Genomic DNA, 24539 nt, shown 5'->3' on the forward strand with positions numbered 1-24539 from the left:
TGTTTTGGTATATCAACATATCCTGACTAGTGAACACCACCAACACTGTAATTGTAGGAAAATGATATACCATATATAGGGGTCTATTTACTTAGCCTTAGATGAATATAAAGTGAACGGAGATAAAGTCCCAACCAACCAGCTCCTGTCACTTTTCAAACACAGCCTGTGACACAACAGTTAGGAGCTGATTGGCTGGTACCTTATCTCTGCTCACTTTATCTCGATCCAAGGCTTTAGACCCCCCATACATCAGAGATTGATTGCAGCAATCGTGCAATTTGCAATCGATTGTGTATAAAAATGTTTCCCTTTTTCAATCGATTGCAGATTACAGAGATGCCACAATCGATTGAAAAAGGAAAAGATTTTTATACACAATCGATTGCAAATTGCACGATTGATGCCATTGCTGATGTATGGGGGCCCTTAGTTAATAGCTCCCATAATCACAATTGTTTGTCAGTATCGTTAATTTCCGGAATCAAATCCAAAATGTTTTGTTTCTTCAACCATTTGCAACAGCACTAGATACTGTCCAAATGCTTTTCGGGCACAGATAGCCAGCCCCACTCACTGGCTACACAGAAAGCCCCGTAATAAACATGGCAGTTCTCTCCCCCTAACTGTGCTGTTCATCGGCACATGTTCCCAAAGAACCCATTGGCAACCACTTCCTCCTTTCTCTTATACTGGAGCAGCGGGGGAGGGGTGTGTCCTCTGCCCTCCAGCCCGTCACCACCCGGCACTCTGGCGTAGCCAGTGACGCGTCAATAAGTCGCGCTGCGATGCCGTTCATATAGAAACCATCATTAGTACGCGACTTTCGGTTGCGTCACAGTGCCGGGCGGACCGGCCGAAAAATAAATTGTGGAGAGAAGAGTGTGTAGTGCTCAGCACAGCACGTGTGGGAGGAGAGGTGGTGCCGGTAGTAAATGGCACAATACGTACATCGTATTTCAACCTGCTTCGTTCTGCTCTTCTCTCACTCATCCCAGAACAGGTGAGCTGCAGAATGGGACAGGGTTGCTCTAGTGTTCTGGGCTGCAGAGTGACTGCTAGATAGAGGAGGAGGAGAGGTAATATTCTTCCATTCCTGCTGTGCATGCTTTTACATTTTGTCCTATGATTATCATGCTTTCAGGTTTGGGAAGTACCATAACAAACATATATATATTATATATATATATATATATATATATATATATATATATATATATATATATATATATATATATATAGGGCCTCAATTAGAGTTGGGGGTACACCAATATCTGTACTGTGCATTTGTGCAAAAAGTACGTCTGTATATAGATTTTTACTTATTGTAGACTTGTCTCCCTTCTCCCTGGAGTGATGGTGAGTGGGGGCGAGCAAGCATAAGATGGGTCCTGTAAGGCCGCGTTCACGTTAGTGTGACTTAATTAGACATGAACGTGTCCACAGATATACTTCCTAAGGGCAATGCTATGCGTCGATGGCGATGAATGTCAGCACTATGTACAGTAGCTGCTTCTGCTTATGTATTACCCCCCCCCCCCCATTCTCAATCTGATAGTAATTAATTCTTTAGCATTTGCAGCTGTATTAGATCAGATTGCAGCTGTCTATGAGCATTTCTTACATTGGTCACACATCTGGCAGGGTGAAGTGAAAAATCTTGTTCTTAGCCAATGACAATCGGTCGTCTGCTCCAAATGCTGGCAAACAAAAACTGTTCAGACAAGTTGGTTAAATCTGTTGGGTTCAACCAACTTGTCTGAACTAACGTTTTTGTCTGCCTTTCCGTTGGCTAGTTGGAACCATTCTTTATTCATGGCTGTGTTCTTAGGCAAACTTGTGAGTGAGCCCACTCCCTTCGCTAAGAAGCAACTCCACATATGAATGGTCTCAGGATGCTTTACTGTTGGCATGACACAGGACTGATGGTAGTTCTCACCTTTCTTTCTCCGGACAAGCGTTATTCCAGATGCCCCATACTATCTGAAGGGGATTAATCAGAGAAAATAACTTTACCCCAGTCCTCAGCAGTCCAATCCCTGTACCTTTTTGCAGAATATCAGTCTGCCCCTGATGGTTTTTCCTGGAGAGAAGTGGTGGCTTTGCTGCCCTTCTTGACACCAGGCCATCCTTTAAAAGTCTTCGACTCCTGAGCAAGCTCTGCACTGGTGGTGCTACGAAGCTGAATCAACTTTAGGAGATGGTCCTGACGCTTGCTGGACGTTTTTGGGTGCCCTGAAGCCTTCTTCACAACTATTGAACCTCTCTCCTTGAAGTTTTGAGGATCCGATAAATGGTTGATTTAGGTGCAATCTTACTAGCAGCAATATCCTTGCCTGTGAAGCCCTGTTTGTGCAAAGCAATGATGACTGCATGTGTTTCCTTGCAGGTAAACATGGTTAACAGGAAGAACAATGATTTCAAGCTTCACTCTCCTTTTTAAAGCTTCCAGTCTGTTGTTCTAACTTAATCAGCATGACAGTGATCTTCAGCCTGTCCTCGTCAACACACTCACCTGTGTTAACGAGAGAATCACTGAAATGTCAGCTGGTCTGTTTGTGGTAGGGCTGAAATGCAGTGGAAATATTGTTTTTGGGATTAAGTTTATTGTCCTGGCGAAGAGGGACTTTGCAATTCATCTGATCACTCTTCATGACATTCTGGAGTATATGCAAATTGCCATCATAAAAACTGAAGCAGCATAATTTGTGAAAACCAATACTTGTCGTTCCCAAAACTTTTGGCCATGAGTGTACATAATTATTTTTTTTTCCCTTTGTATGTTTGAAATGCAAATTTAAATGAGGCCTATCGCTGGTCTTCAAAAGTGCGTGGTCTCCTTGGCCTCATTTTCCATATTTATTTTCCTTCATTTGGCTCTAATGTTTTAGCTCAGCGTAGCTCTGAGTGAGTCTGTAGTATTTAATGCTGACACCTGTTCCTTTTAGGGTACATTTCAAAATAGTTAAGAAATATTTACATTTGGTAGTGTATCATTTTGTTATTTTCTGCAAGTAATGTTGACAGATGCTTATAGCTCAACTTATTCTTTTTGTTTTTTATTTTAGTAAGATGAAGTTATGTTTATGATGGATCATGAAGCTCCTACAATTAAACCTAGAAGAATTCAAAACCAAAATATAATCCACCGTCTTGAGCGTCGAAAAATCAGTTCTGGAAAGCCCGGCTCCCACTGGCACCAAGTTCGTATTTTCCACCAGAATATCTTTCCGAATTACACAGTGGTCAATGTGGAGAAGCCACCTTGTTTCCTCCGCAAGTTCTCACCCGATGGTAGATATTTTATTGCATTTTCCTCGGACCAGACCTCCTTAGAAATCTACGAGTATCAAGGTTGCCAGGCAGCGGAAGATCTTTTAAATGGTTATGAAGGAGAAATACTTGCAAACTCTAATGACCAAAGGTCCGTAAATATTCGAGGGCGTCTGTTTGAGCGCTTCTTTGTTCTCCTCCATATCACTAATGTGGCTTCAAATGGGGAACACCTTAACCGTGAGTGTAGTCTATTTACAGATGACTGTCGCTATGTCATTGTGGGGTCAGCAGCCTATCTTCCAGAGGAACCATATCCACCTTTTTACGAAATCTACCGTAACAGTGAGTCAGTGACGCCCAACCCAAGATCTCCACTAGAGGACTATTCCCTTCACATAATAGACCTTCACACAGGTAAACTGTGCGACTCAAGGACCTTTAAATGTGATAAAATTATTCTCTCTCACAATCAAGGCCTTTACTTGTACAAAAACATTTTGGCAATTCTGTCAGTGCAGCAGCAAACAATTCATGTTTTTCAAGTGACGGCAGAGGGCACGTTCATTGATGTCCGGACGATAGGACGGTTCTGCTATGAGGATGATCTCTTAATATTGTCAGCCGTTTACCCTGAAGTGCAACGTGAAACTCAATCTGGAATGGCAAATTTATACAAAGAACCGTTTATTAATTCATTAAAGCACAGATTACTGGTATATTTATGGAGGAGAGCAGAACGAGATGGGAGTGCCATGGCCAAAAGACGCTTTTTTCAGTATTTTGACCAGCTAAGGCAGCTCCGTATGTGGAAGATGCAACTACTGGATGAAAGCCACCTGTTCATCAAGTACACCAGCGAAGATGTTGTTACACTACGAGTCAACGATCCATCACAGGTACAGGTACAAACAAATTCCTCAATTATTTTCAGTGGTGTGGTAAAAGTTTGTGTTGATCATTCCATTTATTCCATCAACCATGTATTTTATAGAAAGCAAATCTCAGCATATAGTATATAAAATAATGTAATAAAGATGAATGCCTGGATGCAGTCCAGAAAAAACCCATAGTAATTAAAGAGGTGAACTCATGCTTCACATTATTAAAATGTGGAGGTTTTTTTTCAGCTTCGGTTTCTTCCCATTGGAGAAAAGGTGTTGAGTAAAATGAAATGGTGAGGATTTCCAGCACTAATCCCTGGTACATGTGTCCACGTACACCTATCTCCAAATCTATTTGGCGTGCCATGGAGTTAGCAGCGCTAAAGTTATAAGTAATGCAACAAAAGTACAATGCAGGTGTACCCTGAATACTGACGCTGGCGTTACATGTACTTCTGTGTGCGATTCGGTCGCTGATATGGATAAAAAGGCAAAAGACAGGTCTGATACGAGTTTGCTGTGTCATACCTCGTGCCACCTATCCTCATGCTTAATCTGCAAATTTATACCAAGTACTAATCTAGAGTGAAAAATACACTAGATTAGTACTTTTTATGCGTCTACAATGCTAAATTCAGGAAAATAGTATGAAATGGCAGAAAATTATACCCATGGCGAAGCGTCTAAATCGCGCAAAACTGCTAGGTGAAAGTGGCCACATCTGTACGTATTGGTGTTGTAGTTGCTGTTTTTTAATCTAGAAAACCGCTTGTGTAAATGTCAGACATTTGAAGTTTTAAGTCACACTGTAGGCCATTAACAATGGGGTCAATTCAATTAGCCGCGAGGGGGGTGAGTTGCTGTTGCAACAGCATGGAAATGCCAGCAACTGCACCTTAACTGACCCCCCCCCCTCGTTAGTTCAGAGCTACCGTAAGTGAGGCATATGGTGAGCCGCCTCGTGACTTATTATATCGTCTCTAATGTATTTACCAGAGGTAAATACATTAGAGGTAAATACATATAGCTATAGAGCGGAAATAATGCAACACTAGTAGTAATAGGACTGGGTATGGTGACATTGGAGGCAATAATCCTATTTTCAGATCTATTGTACTAGTATTCAGAACACTAGGTGACACATGCCACTCCTTACCGATTATGAACAAAATTAATCCGGTGTGCAGTTGGCCAGACATATTAGGCTAGAGTTTCTGCCAGATATATAAATACTTATAAATGCTAATGTTGCACTTTTTATAGATCCACCGCGTTTCCATTTTTATTTAAGAAAATAAACAAAATAAAACTTGGATGACCTTTATTAAATTGATCTTGAAGGCTAACACTGTGTACCAAAAGTGTATGTATAGTTTTAAACCGCTTAGGCCCTTGTGACATTCTGTAAAAGAAACCAATGTTTTCCTTTGTTTACAAATGGGTTCCATAGTGAGCCCCATTGGATCTCTGGGGAACGTACACAGGGCTACCACCAGCTACTTCAGTAGGATTGAAGTTGCAGAGTTGTGCATTAGCTAACAGCACTGTATAGTGAGAGCAATGTTGTTTCCATGGCAACTTTGGCATGGTCAAAAAGTATTACTTAAACCATTAGAAAAGCAATTGTTAATCCTCCCATCTGAAATTGTCAAAAATGACCTGACATACAAACAATTTTATTTGTATTTTACAAGGTATTTCCACATTCCTAAAATAATTTTCACTTTTTATTAATTTTGTCTCCATTAAAAAAATAAGAACTTGTGGTTTTGCCACTAAACTTCGGAACATGATTATTTTATGCGACCTAGGTGGTCTGGATGGGTGAGTCATAAATTCAATAATTGGACTTTTTACAAGCGCTTTGGTTTGTGTTGGTTTGAAGCTGTTCATTTGCTTCACGCCCGCCATGCCATTTTTTGTCTTTTAATCACAACATGCAATGTGCACATTACAAGCTCTTAGCAACTTTTAACATTTGAGGGGAAAAAAAAACTACAGGGTGGGAAAACTACTTGTTGGATGGTTTGGTAAGTGAAAATCTGTAAACCTCTTTGTGTGTAATTAAGTTAAAAAATGAGCAACTGAAGCTTAAAGTGGCAATGTGGGGAAATATTATTACAGAGGTGTAGTGTTGGCAGTTCCTATGCAGAATACAATCCACAAATGTAAGCATGACTGATAATGTCAGAGCAGTTGTTTATTATGTACCATATTTCTATGAAAGTCACTAACTTGAATGTGAAAGAAATAAAAATGTCCTTTTCGTAGCAAAATATAGCTAAAGATTTGTAAATGTAAATATATCTGCTAAATTATTGTGTGGTGGTCCTGGTAAGAATTGTGCTCACCCATTGCCCCTTACTTGAGATGTTTGAGCTACAAAGTGCTCCCAGTCTCTGTTATTCATTGTAGCATTTGGAAGATAAAGTAGCAGCTTGCATAGTAACCACTGGTATTTGATTGGCACTTGTTGGAATGCCAGTCCATTAGTTAAGCACTTTCTGCTAACACATGCACTTATGAAAAATTACATTTAAATTTCAAAGGTTGCTAATCAAACTACTGCATAGCAACCCTGCCGTTCAAAATGCAGTAACTCAGATGCAAATTGCTCTGAGGGCTCATATAGCACACAGACATGAAAATCAAGCCCTTAAAGTGTGTTAACAAGTGTCTCCAAAGCCTTGTCAACATTGTCTGGTGCCTGAGGTTCGAAAAATTATATTTTAATAGTACCTGAACACACCATGTCTGGCAAGTGTATTGTTCACTTTATACTGTTGTCTGCTTCGATGTTGCATGCAGGATTCACAGACGTTCATGTTTGGCAAATATATTGGAGTTGTATGGAAATTATTGTTTAGTGCCATTGAAATCGTTATAGTACGCTTTGCTGCAGAGTGGCTTCTAGACTCCATTCAGTAACCCATCTCATAGCACTACTCCTATTACCTACCTAGCCTCCCAAATTACACTTCATATTGCAGTGTTTTTCAGTGTCCATGTATGAATTACCTCAGGCAGTTATCAGAAGCCAAGTGACTGTTGGACCTCTAACAAGCAATGTTACTCCATTACACCTTCAGTTTTAGCACCTCGGTAGTAAATAGCTGATGATCGAGTGCTCTCATACTCCAGTGAGGGGTAATGACGCTGCTTTTTTCCTTGTTACCTACACCAGTATACCTTACTAGCTGATGTACCCAGTTTCACCTGGGTAGACCTTAGATATTTACAGTTTCCATCTCCAGTGACCCATTAATCCTTCACCTCTATAGTAATGCATCCTTTCCCTCATTGATGGAGTAAGACATTACCCTCCCTCACCTGTGTACACCTCTAGTAACACATTTCCCTCCCTCGCTCGTGTTGTAAAGCCGTGTACACACTAAACTATTCACTACATGAGCGATATCGTTTAGTGTTTCCCTGGCAGTGATGTGCTCAATGTCCTTAACGATATCGTTCAGTGCCGGCACCCTCCCTCATCCCTGAACAACTTGACGATGTAGTCAGGTTGGACAGCCGGTTCAGACGATAAATGATGTCATCAGCGAGCAGTGGTAGTATGCATCACTGGTTGTTGACTGCATACACACTGCCCGATATAATGTACAATAACTATTGTTCAAACATTCATTATATCGGCTAGTGTGTACGCGGCATAACACATTCGACATTCCCCTCCCTCACCTCTGGAGTAGCACATTACCCCGCTCACCCCTGTAGTAACACATTTTCCTCCCTCGCCTGTGTAGTAACACATTCCCTTCCCTCACTATACAAATAGGGGAGACACACCAACTGCCAGTGATGTTTGGCAGCACTTGGGATGACAGTTGGTGTTTGAATACTGAACTGTGCTGCAGCCACTATGAGACAGTCAGGCAGGAGATTGCACAGGGGGAAGAAATATTTTAGCACTTTTCACCCCCTTAGGAGTCAAATTTTGAAAAATCCCTTTTTAGTGGGCACCTACGCCATGTAAGGCATATACTCCCCAATTTTCATATTTCTAGGCCCAAATGCTCTGGCTGGGCAGTGATGAGTCAGTCAGGACATTTGATTATAATATTAGTATATGTGTGGCCATTTTCACTAATCTTTAGCATTATCAGCGTTGATGATGGAAAGTGAAGCAATGTTGCAGAGTGTGTCATGTTACAGATGTGCAGAGTAAAGTGCTTACACCGTCAAGCACAATTTCTTTACTCTTTCATAGTAAACAAGATGAGTATGCAGTTTTTCATATAGAGGTTCCTCTGACATCACAATTTTTATGCATTGGGTTGCCAGGAACCTGATAGTTTTTCTACATTGCTTTTCCCAAACTATTATCCGCTGTCTGCTTGCCCCCATTGCCCTTTTCGTATCATGAGTATCCCTGTTCTCGCTGACAATCTCACAAGTGGACGGATTGGTGCTTCGGGATCGGGCTACAATCTCAATGCACCCAACTTGCCTCGTTTGGGATTGCAGCGTGGGGCTAGAGATAGGCGTCTGCATTTCGACACCTATCTTTTAGTCCTGGGTCGGCCTTCCACCGTCTGGATTCTGACGGCCGGCATTCCTGGCGGCACTAAATTAACCGCATCCCGCTGCTTCCCATAAAATCACACTATTCTGCATAATATGTGAATATTCTGATTGTCTTTCTATTTCTTGCTCCTTGAGACCTATGTACAAGTTAGAGATGACAATCTATATCAAAAATTGCTCTGACTCTAGATAAATGCACCTTCACAAGAGTCCCTTTTGTATTGTGTTAATTAAGACCAGTACTAAAATTGATTATTTTACACATCATCCACCTCCCAACACATAAAAAAGAACCTTGATGTTAATTATGTGGGTCTCTGATGTAGCACATACTGGCCAGCTTAGGGATCTCTGCTTTATCTCCCGTATTCAATTCCAACCGCTTTTCGCGTACGCGGAAAGTAAATGTAATATAATAGGCGAAAAAGATTCACAGGAGAAAAGTGCTACATTTTTATTTTGGGGCGCAAAACTCGGAAAACACTTGGAACCCTTGGGACAGCCCCACAAAGGACAACTGTCAAAAGTCTGGGAAAAAAGTTAAGAACACCCTGAAAAAGTACTCTCATTTGGGGGGAAAAAAGTGGGGGGGGTAGCATAAAAACTAGCGAAATTGACTGTTTGGGATGGATCAAGTGTTTTTTATTTAATTATTTTTTTATTGCTGGTGCGTTTTTCAGGTTTTATTTTAAGTTCACTTTAGAGACTTTAAACTATGCTAGCACCCATTTTCAAGTACCCCAGATTTGACAGGGCTACTTATTTTCACCAAAAAATACTGCTTAATGCCATTCTTCACCACTTGTGCGAAGACGATAATAGGAAACTATTGAAACAACTTAATTACCCCATATAGCTTTATTAGGGCTATTCAGCCACATCTACATTGATCCCCAATGTTAGTGCATCTTTTTAGGGGGTTCAGGCTGACTTCTCAGCACTTTCCGCCTGTTTAGACTTCGCAGCTTGCCTTTTTCGCGTGGTTTGGAATTGAATAGGGCGAATAGCGGGGGTGCGCATGATAAGTTTCCGCGTCCAAAACACGTGGTGTAGGCGGAAAGTCGGGCATGTGAAACTTTATCACGGACGCAAAACTAATTGAATACCGCCCTTAATTTTAAGCTCTGAATTAGAGTTGAATTAGGACCCCTTGTCAACTCAAAATATATTACATTTTTCTTACTCCACATTACAATTTTTGGTTTTGCCGAATTTCAGCTTCTGGGAATATTCGGTCCATTGTAAAGTGGCAAGACTGGGCGGAATTCAATTGTTTTTGCAGCCCGGATCTCCTGTCTAAAGTGACGGGAGATTGTGGACCGTTATTCAATTGTTCCAGCTTTTCGCGGTGATCGCGCCCAAAGTGGCAGGGTTTAGCCGTGTAAATCGGCTAACCCCGAGCCAAAGTACTGGGCGTGATCACGAAAAGTGCCGTTTGGGCGCACAAACAGGTCACTTTTCGCAGATTTCAGCACGATCCCCTCTGGTTCTGCGAGCTGAAATGGAGCGCTGGCAGCTGATCGTGCCCGACAGGAGCAACAATTGAATAGCTCCGTCGGGTGCGATGGGGACTGGAAACAATTGAATTCCGCCCACTGTGTGCATACAGTATCGGACACTTACGGTAATGTTGCTATTTCAAGTTTTGCCTCACACTTCTATGGGGTGTGAGGGAAAGCTTGCTATGCCAGTGGCTGTGATGTGCTGTTCCAGTAATTGATTTGACCCCTTTGTTTTTATATTGTGTGTAATCCAGTATAATGTTTAACACCAGTATAGTCATCCACTTCAATATACTACTTTGCTCTGATAAGTGTAGCAGCTGGAAGTAAGATTCTGTATGGCTTATATGTATGTACATAAGGTCATACTTGTTTTGTTGTTCTTTCAGAATGTGTGGGTGATATTCGAATAGACAGGCATAACTAAATAATGTGAAATAAAAATAATACTCTTTGAAAGTATATTCCATCTCATCCCGTCCTCAGTATAGCCATTGTGCTGAATGATAGTTGGGAAGCTGGCTGTTTTATATGTTTAAAGGCCTCTGACTTGTATGACTGACCATAAAAAAAAGGATTGGATTATAATAGTGATTCAGAACTCAAAACATATATTTTTTAATACAGACATTAGAACATGCCATCAGGTCTGTTCTGCAGTCAGTACTATTTGATGCAGGCAAATGGCATCTTATTGTAGTGGGAAGGGGGGAGGGGTTAAGAAGCCACCTATGATTCCTGTAGTTTCTCCTGGAAGTAGCTATTAATTATTGGGGTAAATTAATATCACATTTTTGATATAACTATTAAAATGTAAACCTATTTAATCCAATATGCTGTCAAAAGAAACTTTAATAATATCCAGAAAATATTACAGAATTGTGTAGAATAGTGGAAATGGTTATTCCTTTTTAAACCCATTGTATTTCTAGTACTGGAAAATCGATCTGGTCTCTGATACACTGCCCTTTATCTTGTGGGCCTTTTTGAAGAGCAAATTCTATGATGTACAATGATGATCTTGACACTATCCACTTTCTATTTCCACATATTTTATTTCAGTTATTGTCTGCAAACCAATATTTCAAGGGTGCAAAAAAATCTTATTATACTCTATAGAGCTAAGTGTAATTTCTTTTTTTTTTTTCTGAATGTTCTATGCTGTTTTTGTTTCTTTTCTCAGCCCTCCTTTTTTGTGGTGTACAATATGGTCACCACAGAAGTTATTGCGGTCTTTGAAAACACGTCCAATGAGCTGTTAGAACTGTTTGAAAACTTCTGTGACCTGTTCAGGAACGCAACTCTTCACAGTGAGGCCGTGCAGTTTCCCTGCTCTGCCTCCAGCAACAACTTTGCTAGACAGATTCAGCGCCGGTAAGACGTACCATTAACACAAATGGAGAATCTGAAAAAACTTGTTGTGACTCCATTAATAAAACAGTAGAAAATGTCAACCATGTGCCAAAGCCTATGGTAAACAATCACATTCTGAATGTATTGGTGCAGCTTGAGCTAATATGATTTGCATGGTGAGGTAGTTAAAAGAAAACACATATTCTGTTGATGGGAGAATGTCGATGCAGTACTAATGTTATTTAAAGCATTTTTAAAGTATCATGTTTAAAGTTATGCCGACCTGATTAACCTGCTTTAAATAACATTAGTACTGCTTTGGCATTCTTCTGTCGACATTTTGTTGACCCTTTGACTCAACAACACAAATGTCGGAGAGTATATGTGGTTTTCATACTGTTACTCTAGAATAAATTATCTAATACTACAGAGGAAATGTTATTGTTAGTGCCGGCCGTCTAACTAATGGGCGTCTATCGTAGCAATTCAATTGTTGCTCCGATCAGATGCCAATTATCCGTAGCAGACGCACGTTTTCTTGCAGCCTCCAAAGTTGTGAGAAAATGTGTGACAGGTCCGTAATTTGGGCACTCAAACAAGATTTTAGACTGCTTTGCACGACTAAACACAATTCTTTTGGGCCTGTTAAATACTAATGGATGTCTGATCGGAACAACATTAGACTCCCGGCGCAAACAATTGAATTCCCCCCTATAAATGAACTGTAAAATATGGCTGGGAAATTAGCCGTCCATGACCAAAAATAAACACTGCAGTGAGAAGTAATCTCCAAACTGTTTATTTTTAGTAGATCTAAAGGTGGCTTTCAGTTTAGTGCAATGGCTGCAAAGTGATGTGTGCAGCCATATAATGTGGCAGCACACTGCACTACGTTGAATTCCCACTCAATATGGCACTGTGTGCATTTTACCTCCAGGATAATGCCACTCTGGTACTAAATGGAGCGAGAACGTGGCATTCTTAAGTTCTTAGGAAAATAGCATATGGGTCTCGTCTGCAGAGCTTCATAATCCGCTTAAGACAGTGGTTTAACTTTTTAGAGGACATGTCTTTTCTTGAATTTGAAGGCAACGCATGTAATACCTCTTTCAGACAGAGAACCAAATTAACGGGCCAAACATTTCTACCTGGTAACTTGCTGATCAACACGGGTCCGTCTGAAAGGGTCAACCAGGGTCGAAATTCCCTGGATTTCGACCCAAGTTTTTACCAGGGTCAGAGACCCAGGAGTTTCTACCGGGTAGAAATGCTTAAACAGGAAATTTGATCTTCAGTCTGAACGGGGTTTGATGCTAGGACCGGAAAAACAACCCGGCACGCAAATGCCGGGTAAAAGCCGAATTTTTGCTGAACATCTTCTCTCTGAAAGTGGTATAATAGACCTAAGGTGTCCACGATGAAATGCATGGGTCTGATATGTTATAATATTTCAACTTATGGGGCTGATTCCATTACCTGCAAGCTGCCAACACAACAGATTGCTGGGGCTACGTGGAAGGTGTCTCGCCACTTTTCTGCTTGCAGCCTATAGAAGTGCAAGCAGAAATCCGCTGCTGTAATTGCGCTTTTGTGCATAGCCCAATGTTCTGGCAGCAACTTGCATCTAATTGAATTTAGGTCCTACAGGTCTATTACACTGATCAACACAATTTATTGCCAAATTATTGGGGTAACTTTATGGTTCTGATTATGATATTGGTTTTGCTAAATTGTTTTAATTTCTTACATGCAAAAGAAACAAGTAAAAACACAGTAGATCACTGATTATTTGTATACAGAGGGGTATTCTAGAATGATCACAGAGTGAATACCTAAAAAAAATGCATGTCTCACCTTCTAGAATGTTCCTGTAGAGTATTCATCATTATTTCAAGAATTAGAGCCGATTTTAAAAAGCACTTTTAAATTTTTTTGGGGGGGGGCCTTGTGTTGGGCTGTGTTTATATTAAGTATTTGGAAAACCTGCTCAAAGATGGCAATCTACTTTAATTCAGGAAATGTTGAAAGTGAGAGGGGGCTAAAAACTAAAAACATGAAGGACAATATTTACAGGCAAAGCAAAGGTAGCTTTGATACCCCACAAGGGTTGAAGCCAAGTGCTGGATGTTTTTTTTTTTTTTTTTTTTTTATACCCACTTATTGTGATAAGAAGGGATAATATATCTAATCCTGAAAGAAAATCCTGCGAATATTGAGACACTTGGGCCTTATTTATGTGATCATTTGGCCACAAAGTGGTACTGCTCTACTTTCTTTACATGGTGTTTCTTTGTTACATGTATGCAGGACAGTGTAAATTACACATTATCTTAAATAAGCCTATGCCCCATAATGTGCATTTTGATCAAAATATGTTTTCATGCTCCAGATATTACTAGTAGCTAATTCCAGTATTTCCTCTTTATATTTAACTACCAGTTACATTATAAATTGTATTGGGACACTGTGCTCACTCAGGGGGCTGAAAGCTGTAACTGGATGTGTCTGGTCTTCTAGACAGATGTGATAAGTGGGTGGTTACAGCTCCAATAGAGTGGTCAGGGAGGGAAAGGGGCCATGAATGTTGTAGGTATACTTGTGGCTACCTGGTGATATGACTTGGATGGAAAAATGGTGTGAGACTGGGTGTGGGTATAAAACATTTATTGTAGGCACAGTGCTACCACGTAATCGGTTGTATTCCTTTAGAGAGCACCCTTTATAGTATAGTATATTACACAATAGAGAAGGCATGATGAGGGCTTCCTTGAGTGTTCAGGTGATGTAGCTCCTTTAGGGAACTCCTCTATAAAGTATAGTGTATATTGCTTTACCCCTCTGGTGAGCCCTATATTATATGTGTTCTCAATAAAGGAAGTACCTGAACACTCAAGGGAGCCCTCATCATCTCATCCCTATTGGGTAATACAGTGGTCTCCTTCTACTATAAAAATCAGATTAAATAGTTTGAAAGACACAGTATATGGCTTTATCTTCCTACAGACATAATTAGGCTCCACTAAACAAGCAATGGCAACCAATCAATCCCAAAGAATCTAGCCTATTCCCCTGGTGAAAAGTACACATTAAGTTATGATTGTAATATCTATCTAAATTAACAAAATGCAAAGTGAATGAACCAGAAGAGAAGTTTGAATCAAATCCATATTTGATGTGACCCTGCTTTGCCTTCAAAACTGCATAAATTCTTCTAGTTACACTTTCACACAGTTTTAGAAGGAACTGGGCAAGGAGGTTGTTCCAAACATCTTGGAGAACTAACCACAGATCTTCTGTGGACGTAGGCTTGCTCAAATCCTTCTGTCTCTTCATGTAATCCCAGACAGACTCTATGATGTTGAGATCAGGGCTCTGTATGGATTTTTGGCTGCAATTCTTCCATGAAGGCAGACTTCTCTGACATGGCCAGACTTCTCCGAACAATAGATGGGTGTACCTGTGTCCTGCCAGTTCTGAGCTGATGGCATTGCTGGACACCAAGTTTCCTTGGCCGACCACTGCATCTACAGTCCTCAACTTTTCCCGTTTCTGTGTGCTCCTTCAAAAGAGCTAGAACAGCACATCTTGAAACCCCTGTGTGCTTTAAAATCTTTGCCTAGGAGAGACCTTGCTGATGCAGTATTGTCATGGTGTATGACCTGTGACATGAAATTGTCTTCCACAACCTCACCTTTTGTAGCAGAGTTTTGCTGTTCCTCACCCAGTTTTAAGCCTCCTACACAGCTGTTTGTTTCAGTTAATGACTGTTTCAACCTACATATGAAAATGATGGTCATTATCACCTGTTTAGTATAAGTGGTTAATCATACACCCGACTATAATCCTACAAAATCCCTGACGTTATGTAAGTGTACCTAGAAGAGCTGATGCTGTTTTGAAGGCAAAGAGGGGTATTCAATATGAAACGTAAACTTCGCTGTCGAAGTTTACGTTTCATATCTGAGTTTTTACCTGCGTTGAAGTATCGGACGCGCGCCCACTTATCCCTGTATTCAATATGAAATCAACGAAAACGGGAGCCTGTGAAGTTGGATTTGCGTAAAGTTACGAATTTTTCCTTAAAAAATTGTAGGACCCCCCCTAAAGTTGTAAAAACATGGGGGATCACTATGGGTACCCCTGTTTTAGCCTGTAATTGAAAGTCGTATTTAAATAGCCGCAGCAGGTGTTTTTTCCCGACATTGAAGAAGTGATGCAGAAGAGCACTTAGATTATTTTTTCGTTTTTTTAAGTGGTCCCATCAAATTTGGGGTGCATGAAAATGGGTACTAACATATTTTGATGTCCCTAAAGTTTTTAAAAATTCTGCAATTGTGCACCTGCCGCTATAAATCTATTCTAGAAAACATCTGCCGCATACTTGCAGAATAGCCCTCAACCTATTTCCCTATTGTTAAACAATTTTTTCCCATTTTTGTTTTTCACCCCATTTTTTAAATTAATTTTTTGGGGTGTCCCTATTTTTTTAAAAAAAACTTTTTTTGACAGTTCTTTTTTAAATGTCATTCCCAGGGGTGCAGGCTATTTTTTTTTTTTTAAGCCTGCACCCCTAAACCCCAATTCTGCACTTTTTTTCGACACCTATTCAATGGTGAAAAGTTATCCCCGTTTTTTATCAAAGACTTTTTGAACCTGCGAAAAGTCTTTGAAATTGAATATGGTGTAAAAGTAAAACCTGCAAAAACGATGTTTTCGCTCCCATATTGAATACCCCTATTAGTCAGGATTAGGGGAAGCTGCACACAGTTATGCTGGGTAAACACTGGCAGATATATTGGCTGATCAATTGATCCGTCAATATATCGGGTGCCCATCGGCCAATTGTAACAGCAATTTGTACCGCCCGTACACTTGCAACAGAGACCGCGGGGAGGGGGACGCGACATACCTCCTGGCCAGCGGTCAGATGACGGTTGATCAGTGTGTATGAACCACCATCATCTGTAGATATATATGCAGATCACTCGATCTGCACTTATCCGTCAAGTGTGTATCCTGCTTTACACAGTCAGGGATACAGAGGGCTGCACCCAGTTACACAGTCAGGGTTAGAGGGGGCTGCACACAATTACACAGTCAGGGTTAGAGGGGGCTGCACACAATTACACAGTCAGGGTTGGGGGGGGGCGGGGAGTGCGCAGTTACAATGTCAGTGTTAGGGAGGGGGGGCACAGTTACACACTCAGGAAGGGTTAGACGGGATGCACATGGTCACACAGTAGGAGTTAAGGGGGACTCTGCACAGTGATGACCGTAGGCTCTGCTCAGGGTCTCCTCTGTCACCAGCAGTCAGAGCTGGTGACAAATCGGATGCACTTGGGTCCAACCTCCCCTATACCCCGCCCCCGAGCCACAGGCGCCTCGGTTTAAGATGGTGCCCGGCCGGAGTCGGCTCCTGCAGCCCCCTAAAGCTTTTTATTTTTTAACTTAGTTTAATTTTTACTATAAGTTTTTTCTCTAGAGCAGCAGCGATGGGCTGTCTGTACAGACGCCCACGCTGCCGCTCCTTCTCCCTGCTGGCGCCGCGACACCAGCACTGAACTGGGGATCGCGGCGGGGGAAGCCAGAGTCTGTACTAGCCGGACTCTGGTTTCCCCCGGGATTGCTGCCGGAAGACGCCGGGGAGATCAAGGTAAGCCGCGCACCGCTGATTAGCGGCGGTGCGCGGGTTCCTTTTAAATGCAGTCCCATGCCCCCGGTCTAGGGGACAGACCGGGGGCGCTAGCGGTGGCGGCGGGCCCCCCTCCAGCGGAGGCATACCCCGCCAGACCACTAGACCACCAGGGTTAATTAAGCGGCAAGCGGGTTGCAAGCCAACAAACAAACTCTAGCCCGTTGGCTTCGTTCTGTTATTATTGAGGCTTATGTTAAGGCTCATTCCACTCGGTCTGTGGGCCCTTCTTGGGCTGCTAGCCGTGACGCCTCTGCTGTTCAGCTCTGTAAGGCGGCCACCTGGTCTTCCATTCAGACCTTTTTGAGGTTCTATGCGTTTGACACCTTTGCCTCTCAGGATGCATCCTTTGGGCGCCGGGTTCTCCTATCAGCACAGGAGCGTCCCCGCCCTTAGTTGGACTGCTTTGGGACATCCCCAAGGTCACCCTGTGGACCCCTATGGACCCTGAAGTAGAAAACAAGAGATATGGTAAGAACTTACCTTTGTTATCTCTGTTTCTACGAAGTCCATAGGGTCCACAGGGCACCCGCCCTGACGCACCTGGCTTCATATGGGCTCTGTGACTGGTCACCGATTTTCCGTCTCCCATTTCTGTGAGTATGGTTCTTGTGTGTTCCAGTCTTCCTTCTCTCTGTTTCGTCTCCTCCTCCGGCCTGGGCTGCTTACCAACTGAGGTGCCTGTGGCTCGGGGGCGGGGTATAGGGGAGGATGGACCCAAGTGCATCCTGGGAGCAGCTAAAAGCTTTAACTCCGTGGTGCCCGATGATCCAGGATCCAGCTATACCCCAAGGTCACCCTGTGGACCCTATGGACTTCGTAGAAACAGAGATAACAAAGGTAAGTTCTTACCATATCTCTTGTTTTTACAATTATAATTGTATGTGAAAGTGCTATAGAAGAGAATTCACTTTACTTGTCTATCTTATTTAAGCTGTTCCATGACTCCGGCAACTCTTATACTTTTTTAATTTTGTGCTATCTACTTGTAACAAGCGTACATCTAAAATTTGGCTTACAGAATTTGTTCTACATACTACTTGTTTGCTGAACTAGGGATGTATCCTGTAGTATAACTTTTATGATTTCTTTGCTTTTAGGTTTAAAGACACTATTGTGAATGCAAAGTACGGAGGCCATACAGAGGCGGTGAGGAGGCTCTTGAGCCAGCTGCCTATCAGTGCCCAGTCTTACAGTGGAAGCCCGTACCTTGACCTGTCTCTCTTCAGCTACGATGATAAGTGGGTATCTGTTATGGAGAGGCCTAAAACATGCGGCGATCACCCCATCAGGTATGCTAAAGCTCTGTGCCACTAACAATACTACTATGCTTTAACAGGGATATGTATTTATACAATCTATTATACTTGCGTATTTCTTTCAGAAGTAGTGGGGGGATGATTGCATTCCTTTCCATGATATCACTGATATTGCATTGCTGCTTTGTTTAGTTGCTATTGCATTCTACTGTAAATTAATATAACAAATTTTGTATATTTTGCATTCACTACATGTGTCCAGTAGTGAGAATAGTTTGACTGGGTTAACTTATATTTTATAGATGCACCATAAAAAAACACTTCTCCTCCGATTCCGTTTTTTACCAACTATACAATAGGATGTAATTTGAAGGAGGTGCGTGCATAACTGTAGAGGTCAGCATTGAATTAGTTGTTAATTGCATGTAACCAATTCTGTGCCATCACAAATAGCTGCCCTTCGCCCCACGAGCAAGGGAATATGTAGAACTTTTAGCTCCATCTTCACCTAGATGTTTATTATGAGGAGATAGCAGTTGGGGGTTTATATGCTGTAGGCCTCCACCTAGCAGTAAATGACTGGGTGTTTATTATACAGACATGCACTTAAAAATAAATAGTGTTATGGCAGGCTGGATAGAATTCTCCAAATGTGAGTGAACTGCTTGATCACAGGCTTTCTACTTAGTTTTAGCCTTCTTGAATACTACTGTGTTACTGCATACCATACACATTACTGACTGGCATATCTAATGCTTTAAGGTGCACATCCACTAGGCGATTTTAATGAGTAATTACGACATCGTAATCATTCAATCACTCATTAATCGTGCACTATAATGTCAGAAACTACCAGTGATGCGCGCTCCCGCTGGTTGTTTCCGAGATCAATCATCGCCTGAACATGCCAGTCAATCTGCCGATAATGACAGATTTCCCATGTTCAGGAATGAGGGAGGGTGCCTACACTGAACGACAAATCGTTCAGTGTAGGCACTACGGGGGATGGGGAATGACTGTACGATTACAATGTTGTAATCATACTGTTGTTACCCCATCGCCTAGTGGATGTGCACCTTTAGACTCCTACACCTCTAGAAACAACAGTACTAGATATGGCCCCAAACCTTGGAGTGAAAAGCTCATGATCTAAAACAGCTATACATTCCACGTCCATACTGCCAATAATGTTAAAAACGTGGTTTCCAATTTCTCCTTCACTTCTGGTTCATCCTCCAAAATGGTCCACTCTGACAAACTGCTGCCCTAACTCGGCTTAAAAAAATAATTGGAGCTGCAACTGGCACCCTGAGGACTGCAATACCACTCCAAATAATATTCTGACACTACCTGTTGCTCTAAATCAACTTAGACATCACTTGTAGAAACTACTGACACCCTGAGGACTGCAATGCCACTCTCAACTGTTCTGACCCTACCTGCTGCTCTAAATCCGTTTTAAACATCACTTGTAGAAACAACTGATACCCTGGGGATTGCATTGATACTCCAACCATCAGATAAAACTAGTGGGACTGCCCACTCAATGACTTCACTTTACAATCTGTTGATTACATCCTTATGGATCCCAATATCCTGTCTCAGCCAAAAACACAATGCCTGAACTGGCCTTTTGAAATACATGAAGAGCTTATTGGAGTGGGTGGGGTCTAATTTTTTGGGGCTCTACCTCCTTTCTTTCTCTCTCTCCTTTTTACAATGTTACCTCATTTTATTTTCACGCTTCATATCTGTCACTACTAGGTATATGTAATAGCCTGCGGACATCAGCGAGTCTCGTGCGAGCCTGCCCGATGTTATAAAGTAGCAGTCAATTAAAATCAACCCGGTTTTTCCTTTTTAAATGACTGACTGCTACTTCAGGCAGTCTCACAGGGCAGTCGCCAATGCCTGCAGTCCGCAGGCTATTGCATATACCCATGTGTTTCGCTCTCGTAAGCTGCATTTACACCGTAACAGTTAAGTAGAATGTGACTAATAAGGGTGAACTCCTGGTGGAACAAGGGTTCCACACAGAACAATTTAAAGGCAAATTCTGCCAGTGGAAAATGCGTAATTTCACCATCAAGTACAGATTGATTATCATTGTTTATTTGTGAGGTGCCAGCAAACTGCAGTGCCATACAAAATATAAATCCTACATCGAACAATACTTAAAAGGTTGGCAAAGGAGGTCGATGTGAGATGGAAGGGAATGGGGCAAATATTCCACTGAACAGTTTCTAAATGGGCTCACACCTGTTCCATATTATACGTGATGGCAACATACACCAGCATTGAGCAAGCACCAAGGACAGTGTTAGTAAGGCCATATAAAAGATTTAGCAATCCCCTTTCATCCTGTAGATTAGTTGATTCTCTGGCAGCCTGTCATTGCTTTCAACTTATTGGAGAAAGCACCCTTATTTCAAATTTGAAATGCCCCAGAAGCTTCTGCCACGAGTAAAGAGGCAGCAACCGATAATACCTCTATGATGTCTTGGTGCTCGGGAATTTCAGTGCTGTGTCAGGGCTTGATGATGCCTCTACATTTGGCAGCAATGGACATGCTTTGGGTGAAGGACTTAGTTCTAACTTGAAAGAAAAACAGTTTCATATTAATCCATTGATTCTAAAAAGTTTTTCATTGTTCCCAGTGCTTAGCTTTAACTGCAGTTCATATTGGAATAAGGAGAAGAAGGCTCATTTGCTGATCATCGATCTGTTTTTTCCTTTAGTTTAAATGCAGTGTTAGTGTATTTTGATTATAACAATACACCATCAGAATGTTTGAGACAGTGTCTGTGGTAGGTGGAAGTTGATTCATATTACTAGGAACTATAGTAGAACATTACTTAGACTATAATGTAACCATAAGGATTCTCATGCGCTTAAACTGTGTGCTGTAAACAGTTTTTATACTAAAGTTATATTAAATTTAGAAAGTTCTAAAGAAATCATAATACAGGATCTGATATAACTCTGTTGCTGTTAAGAAGACTTTCCAATAGGCTTATAGAAAAGGGCTTACAAAGAAACCTGTGATGCCTTACTTGCGTTAAAAGATGTCCACTGCATGGTGCACAGTAATCCCTTCCCATCATGTCATTTGTCTAGTCCAGCCTGGAAACCTTTAAGTGGTGAACACCTGTTTGTTAATTTTACATAATCTTGCATTTAAGCCACATTTAATGTTTGTAAATGACTGCCACGGTTGCTAGCTTTTCAAATGATCTTTTTAGCTGTAGGTAACATTGTGGCAAATTACAGGGAATTTGCCTTGTATGCAGCAAATTGTTTCACATCAGAGAACTACAAACAGAGATTTGTTCATGCTTTAAAAAGGAAAATAACTTTTTTTTTGTAGTTCTGGGTACGGGCCCATGAATGTAATCGCCTTCCTGAATGACATTCTAAACATTGTGCAGATCTGCAGTAGGAAGAGCAAATAACTGTGTGATGCATTTGTATATAGCTCCGTGGTAGTTGTGTTTTCTTCTTCTTTTTTTTTTTTGTTTTTTTTTGTTTATGTTTACGGTTTCCTTCTAACACACCTACGACCTCTTTAATGTGCACTGTACAGAGAGGGCTGAGCAGCTGGAGAGCTTTTAGCTGGATGAATAAATAAGAAATGTAAAATAATAAAGCAGTGCAAGCATCCCAGGTATGACTGCCTTCATTATTACTTGCTTTGCTCTTTGACGTTACCCTATTAGAGCAATGTCTAGATGGGTACTGAAAGCAATTACCACTAGGATTAATATTTAAAAAAAATAATTTTTGTATTTCATACAGTGTGTGTATGTAATAAATCTATTTACACGTGTGTGTGTGTGTGTGTGTGTGTGTGTGTGGGTATGTATGTATGTGTATATAATGTATATCTCTATATGTCTAAGTTCGCACTCAAAGCTTTATCCAAATAAATGTTGCGGTGGTGCTCCTCGTGAATCCAAAGAGGCATTCCAGAATACAAATTTTTGAAAAAAGGGCACTCACCAGGTGGTAATAGAAAGATAAAATCACATCTTTATTAGAAACACACTAAAATTGTCATAATAGTCGACGTTTCGGTCCTCCCAGGAACAGTCATCAGGACAGTAGCACAAGGTGCAGCCAGAACAATGCAATTATTAGTAATGTTACCTGCTTTTCAGCGTTATGACCAGTGATTGACACATGATGTGTCCTATTGTGCGGGCACCCCCTGGGTGACTAAAGCGCACACTGTTCACCTTTGGATCATACAGCGCTTGTGACAGCTGGGTGGGTGTGTTATGTTTACCACTGATGTGGGGTGACGTCACTTCCGCCCATACGGACAGCTTCCCTGGGTGGAACGCATGCAGACGGGCACCATCTTGGATTTATATAATGAGCTTAAAAGTAATTATTATTATTTATTTTTTTTTACACAATATATATGACCCACACCTCTGATTTCAATAAGTGCTTAGTCGCTATTTTGGCTGTGTCTAGCTCTGATATTTCTATACCTCCCCTGTCTGTTATGTTATACTCTATTTTTGCATTGATTTATTGATGGGAGGAGCTTATGAGTCTGCTCTGGCTATATAAGAAGCCTCAGACACTGGATGTTCATTATGTGGTGAAGCATTGTTCTGTCTGCACCTTGTGCTAACGTCCTGACGACAGTTCTTGGGAGGACCGAAACGTTGACTATTATGACCATTTTAGTGTGTTTCTAATAAATATGTGATTTTATCTTTCTATTACCTGGTGTGTGTGTGTGTAGGTAATATATGGGTGTGTGTGATATATATATAATTTCACGCTATCCATGGGACAATTGGATAATTTTAAATTTAAGTCCCATTCCATGTATAAGGTTGAATAATAAATCTAGAACTTTCTTTTATCATACATTAGTTGTTTTGGTGACTGAGTGGGACGTGTAGTTTTTGTTGTCTAATGTAGCATGAATGTAACACAGTTAATTATTTTATATATTGGTAGTAAATGTACTAAACTGTACAAAAATATATATTGAGTCATAACAGAAAATACTGCTATACTGTTCAGCCCCCCATATCCGAATATTCTGAAATACGGAATTTTTTGAGCATGACAGAGATGGTAAAACCTTTGTTTTGTACACAAACTTTGTTTGAGCCACAAAATTATTGTAAATATTGTGTAAAATTACCTGCAGGCTGTGTGTATAAGGTGTATATAAAACAAATGCATTTTGTATTTAGATTTGGGTCCCATTCTCAAGATATTTCATTATGGTATGCAAATATTGCAAAATACAGAATATTCAGATATCCAAAATACCCCTGGTTCCAAGCATTTTGGATATGTGAGACTCAACATGTCTCTGTCTCAGCAGGAATTAGATAAAAATGTGGCAGTCCAGGCCAGCCTGCCTGTGATTTGTAATCTTTCACCACCTACCACCTGTGGTTTATTTTTTTTCTTCTTTGTTATTCAGTGATTTTTATTTTTTTGTTTTCTGGCAGCACTCTGCATTATGCAGTGCCTTCACATTTACTTTGCTGTAATTTTACATTCTTATTACTAGGTACATAAACGGGTAAAATCAAGGAAATAATTTCAGAATTGAATTAAAGTGTCTGAACATTTATCCAAAGTATGGATAAATCTTTTAGCAACTTGTGAGAAAAGTGGACATAGTCACAAGGAATATCCTGTTCTGGGGTATTTTTTGTTTTGGAGTATCTTGACATTTTCTTATAACAATATTCCCTGATGCAGTGCTCGCATTTAAATAAAATGCAGTGTATTTTCTCAAAATGACATTCCAGCAGCAAGTTGGAAAGGGTATATTTTTATTCTTAGATACAAGGGAAAAGACTGCCTGCGCTTTTTCACCTTTAAAACAAAGAATTAATAAAATTATTTAAATAAAAAACATTTATTTGAAGTGCCTGATTTGATTATTAAGTGTTTTAGTACACTGTTATATACAGCAACATTAAAAAAGTAAACCGTTAACTCTCTAGCTGAATATATCACTTGCATATACAGTATCACTGTATCTATGCATAGA

General features: G+C 40.8%; 1 protein-coding gene across 3 annotated transcripts in view; it reads left to right on the forward strand.

The window, feature by feature from the left end:
* Positions 1-778: 778 nt before the first annotated feature.
* DET1 (DET1 partner of COP1 E3 ubiquitin ligase) overlaps positions 779-24539 on the forward strand; it is a 42477-nt gene continuing 18716 nt past the window's right edge. Inside the window, exons 1-4 of one of the 3 annotated variants that reach the window (XM_088452658.1) lie at positions 779-1003; positions 3069-4178; positions 11385-11575; positions 18347-18538. In XM_088452658.1, coding sequence (XP_088308784.1) covers positions 3081-4178; positions 11385-11575; positions 18347-18538 — 1481 coding nt within the window. In that variant the 5' untranslated portion in view covers positions 779-1003; positions 3069-3080. Of the gene's footprint in view, positions 1080-3068; positions 4179-11384; positions 11576-18346; positions 18539-24539 lie in introns of all 3 variants that reach the window. The other 2 variants (XM_088452661.1, XM_088452660.1) reach the window with 2 other exon arrangements.

The sequence above is a fragment of the Taudactylus pleione genome, unplaced genomic scaffold (assembly GCF_031769625.1).
Source record: "Taudactylus pleione unplaced genomic scaffold, aTauple2 ptg000556l, whole genome shotgun sequence".
NCBI classification, from domain to species: Eukaryota; Metazoa; Chordata; class Amphibia; order Anura; family Myobatrachidae; genus Taudactylus; species Taudactylus pleione.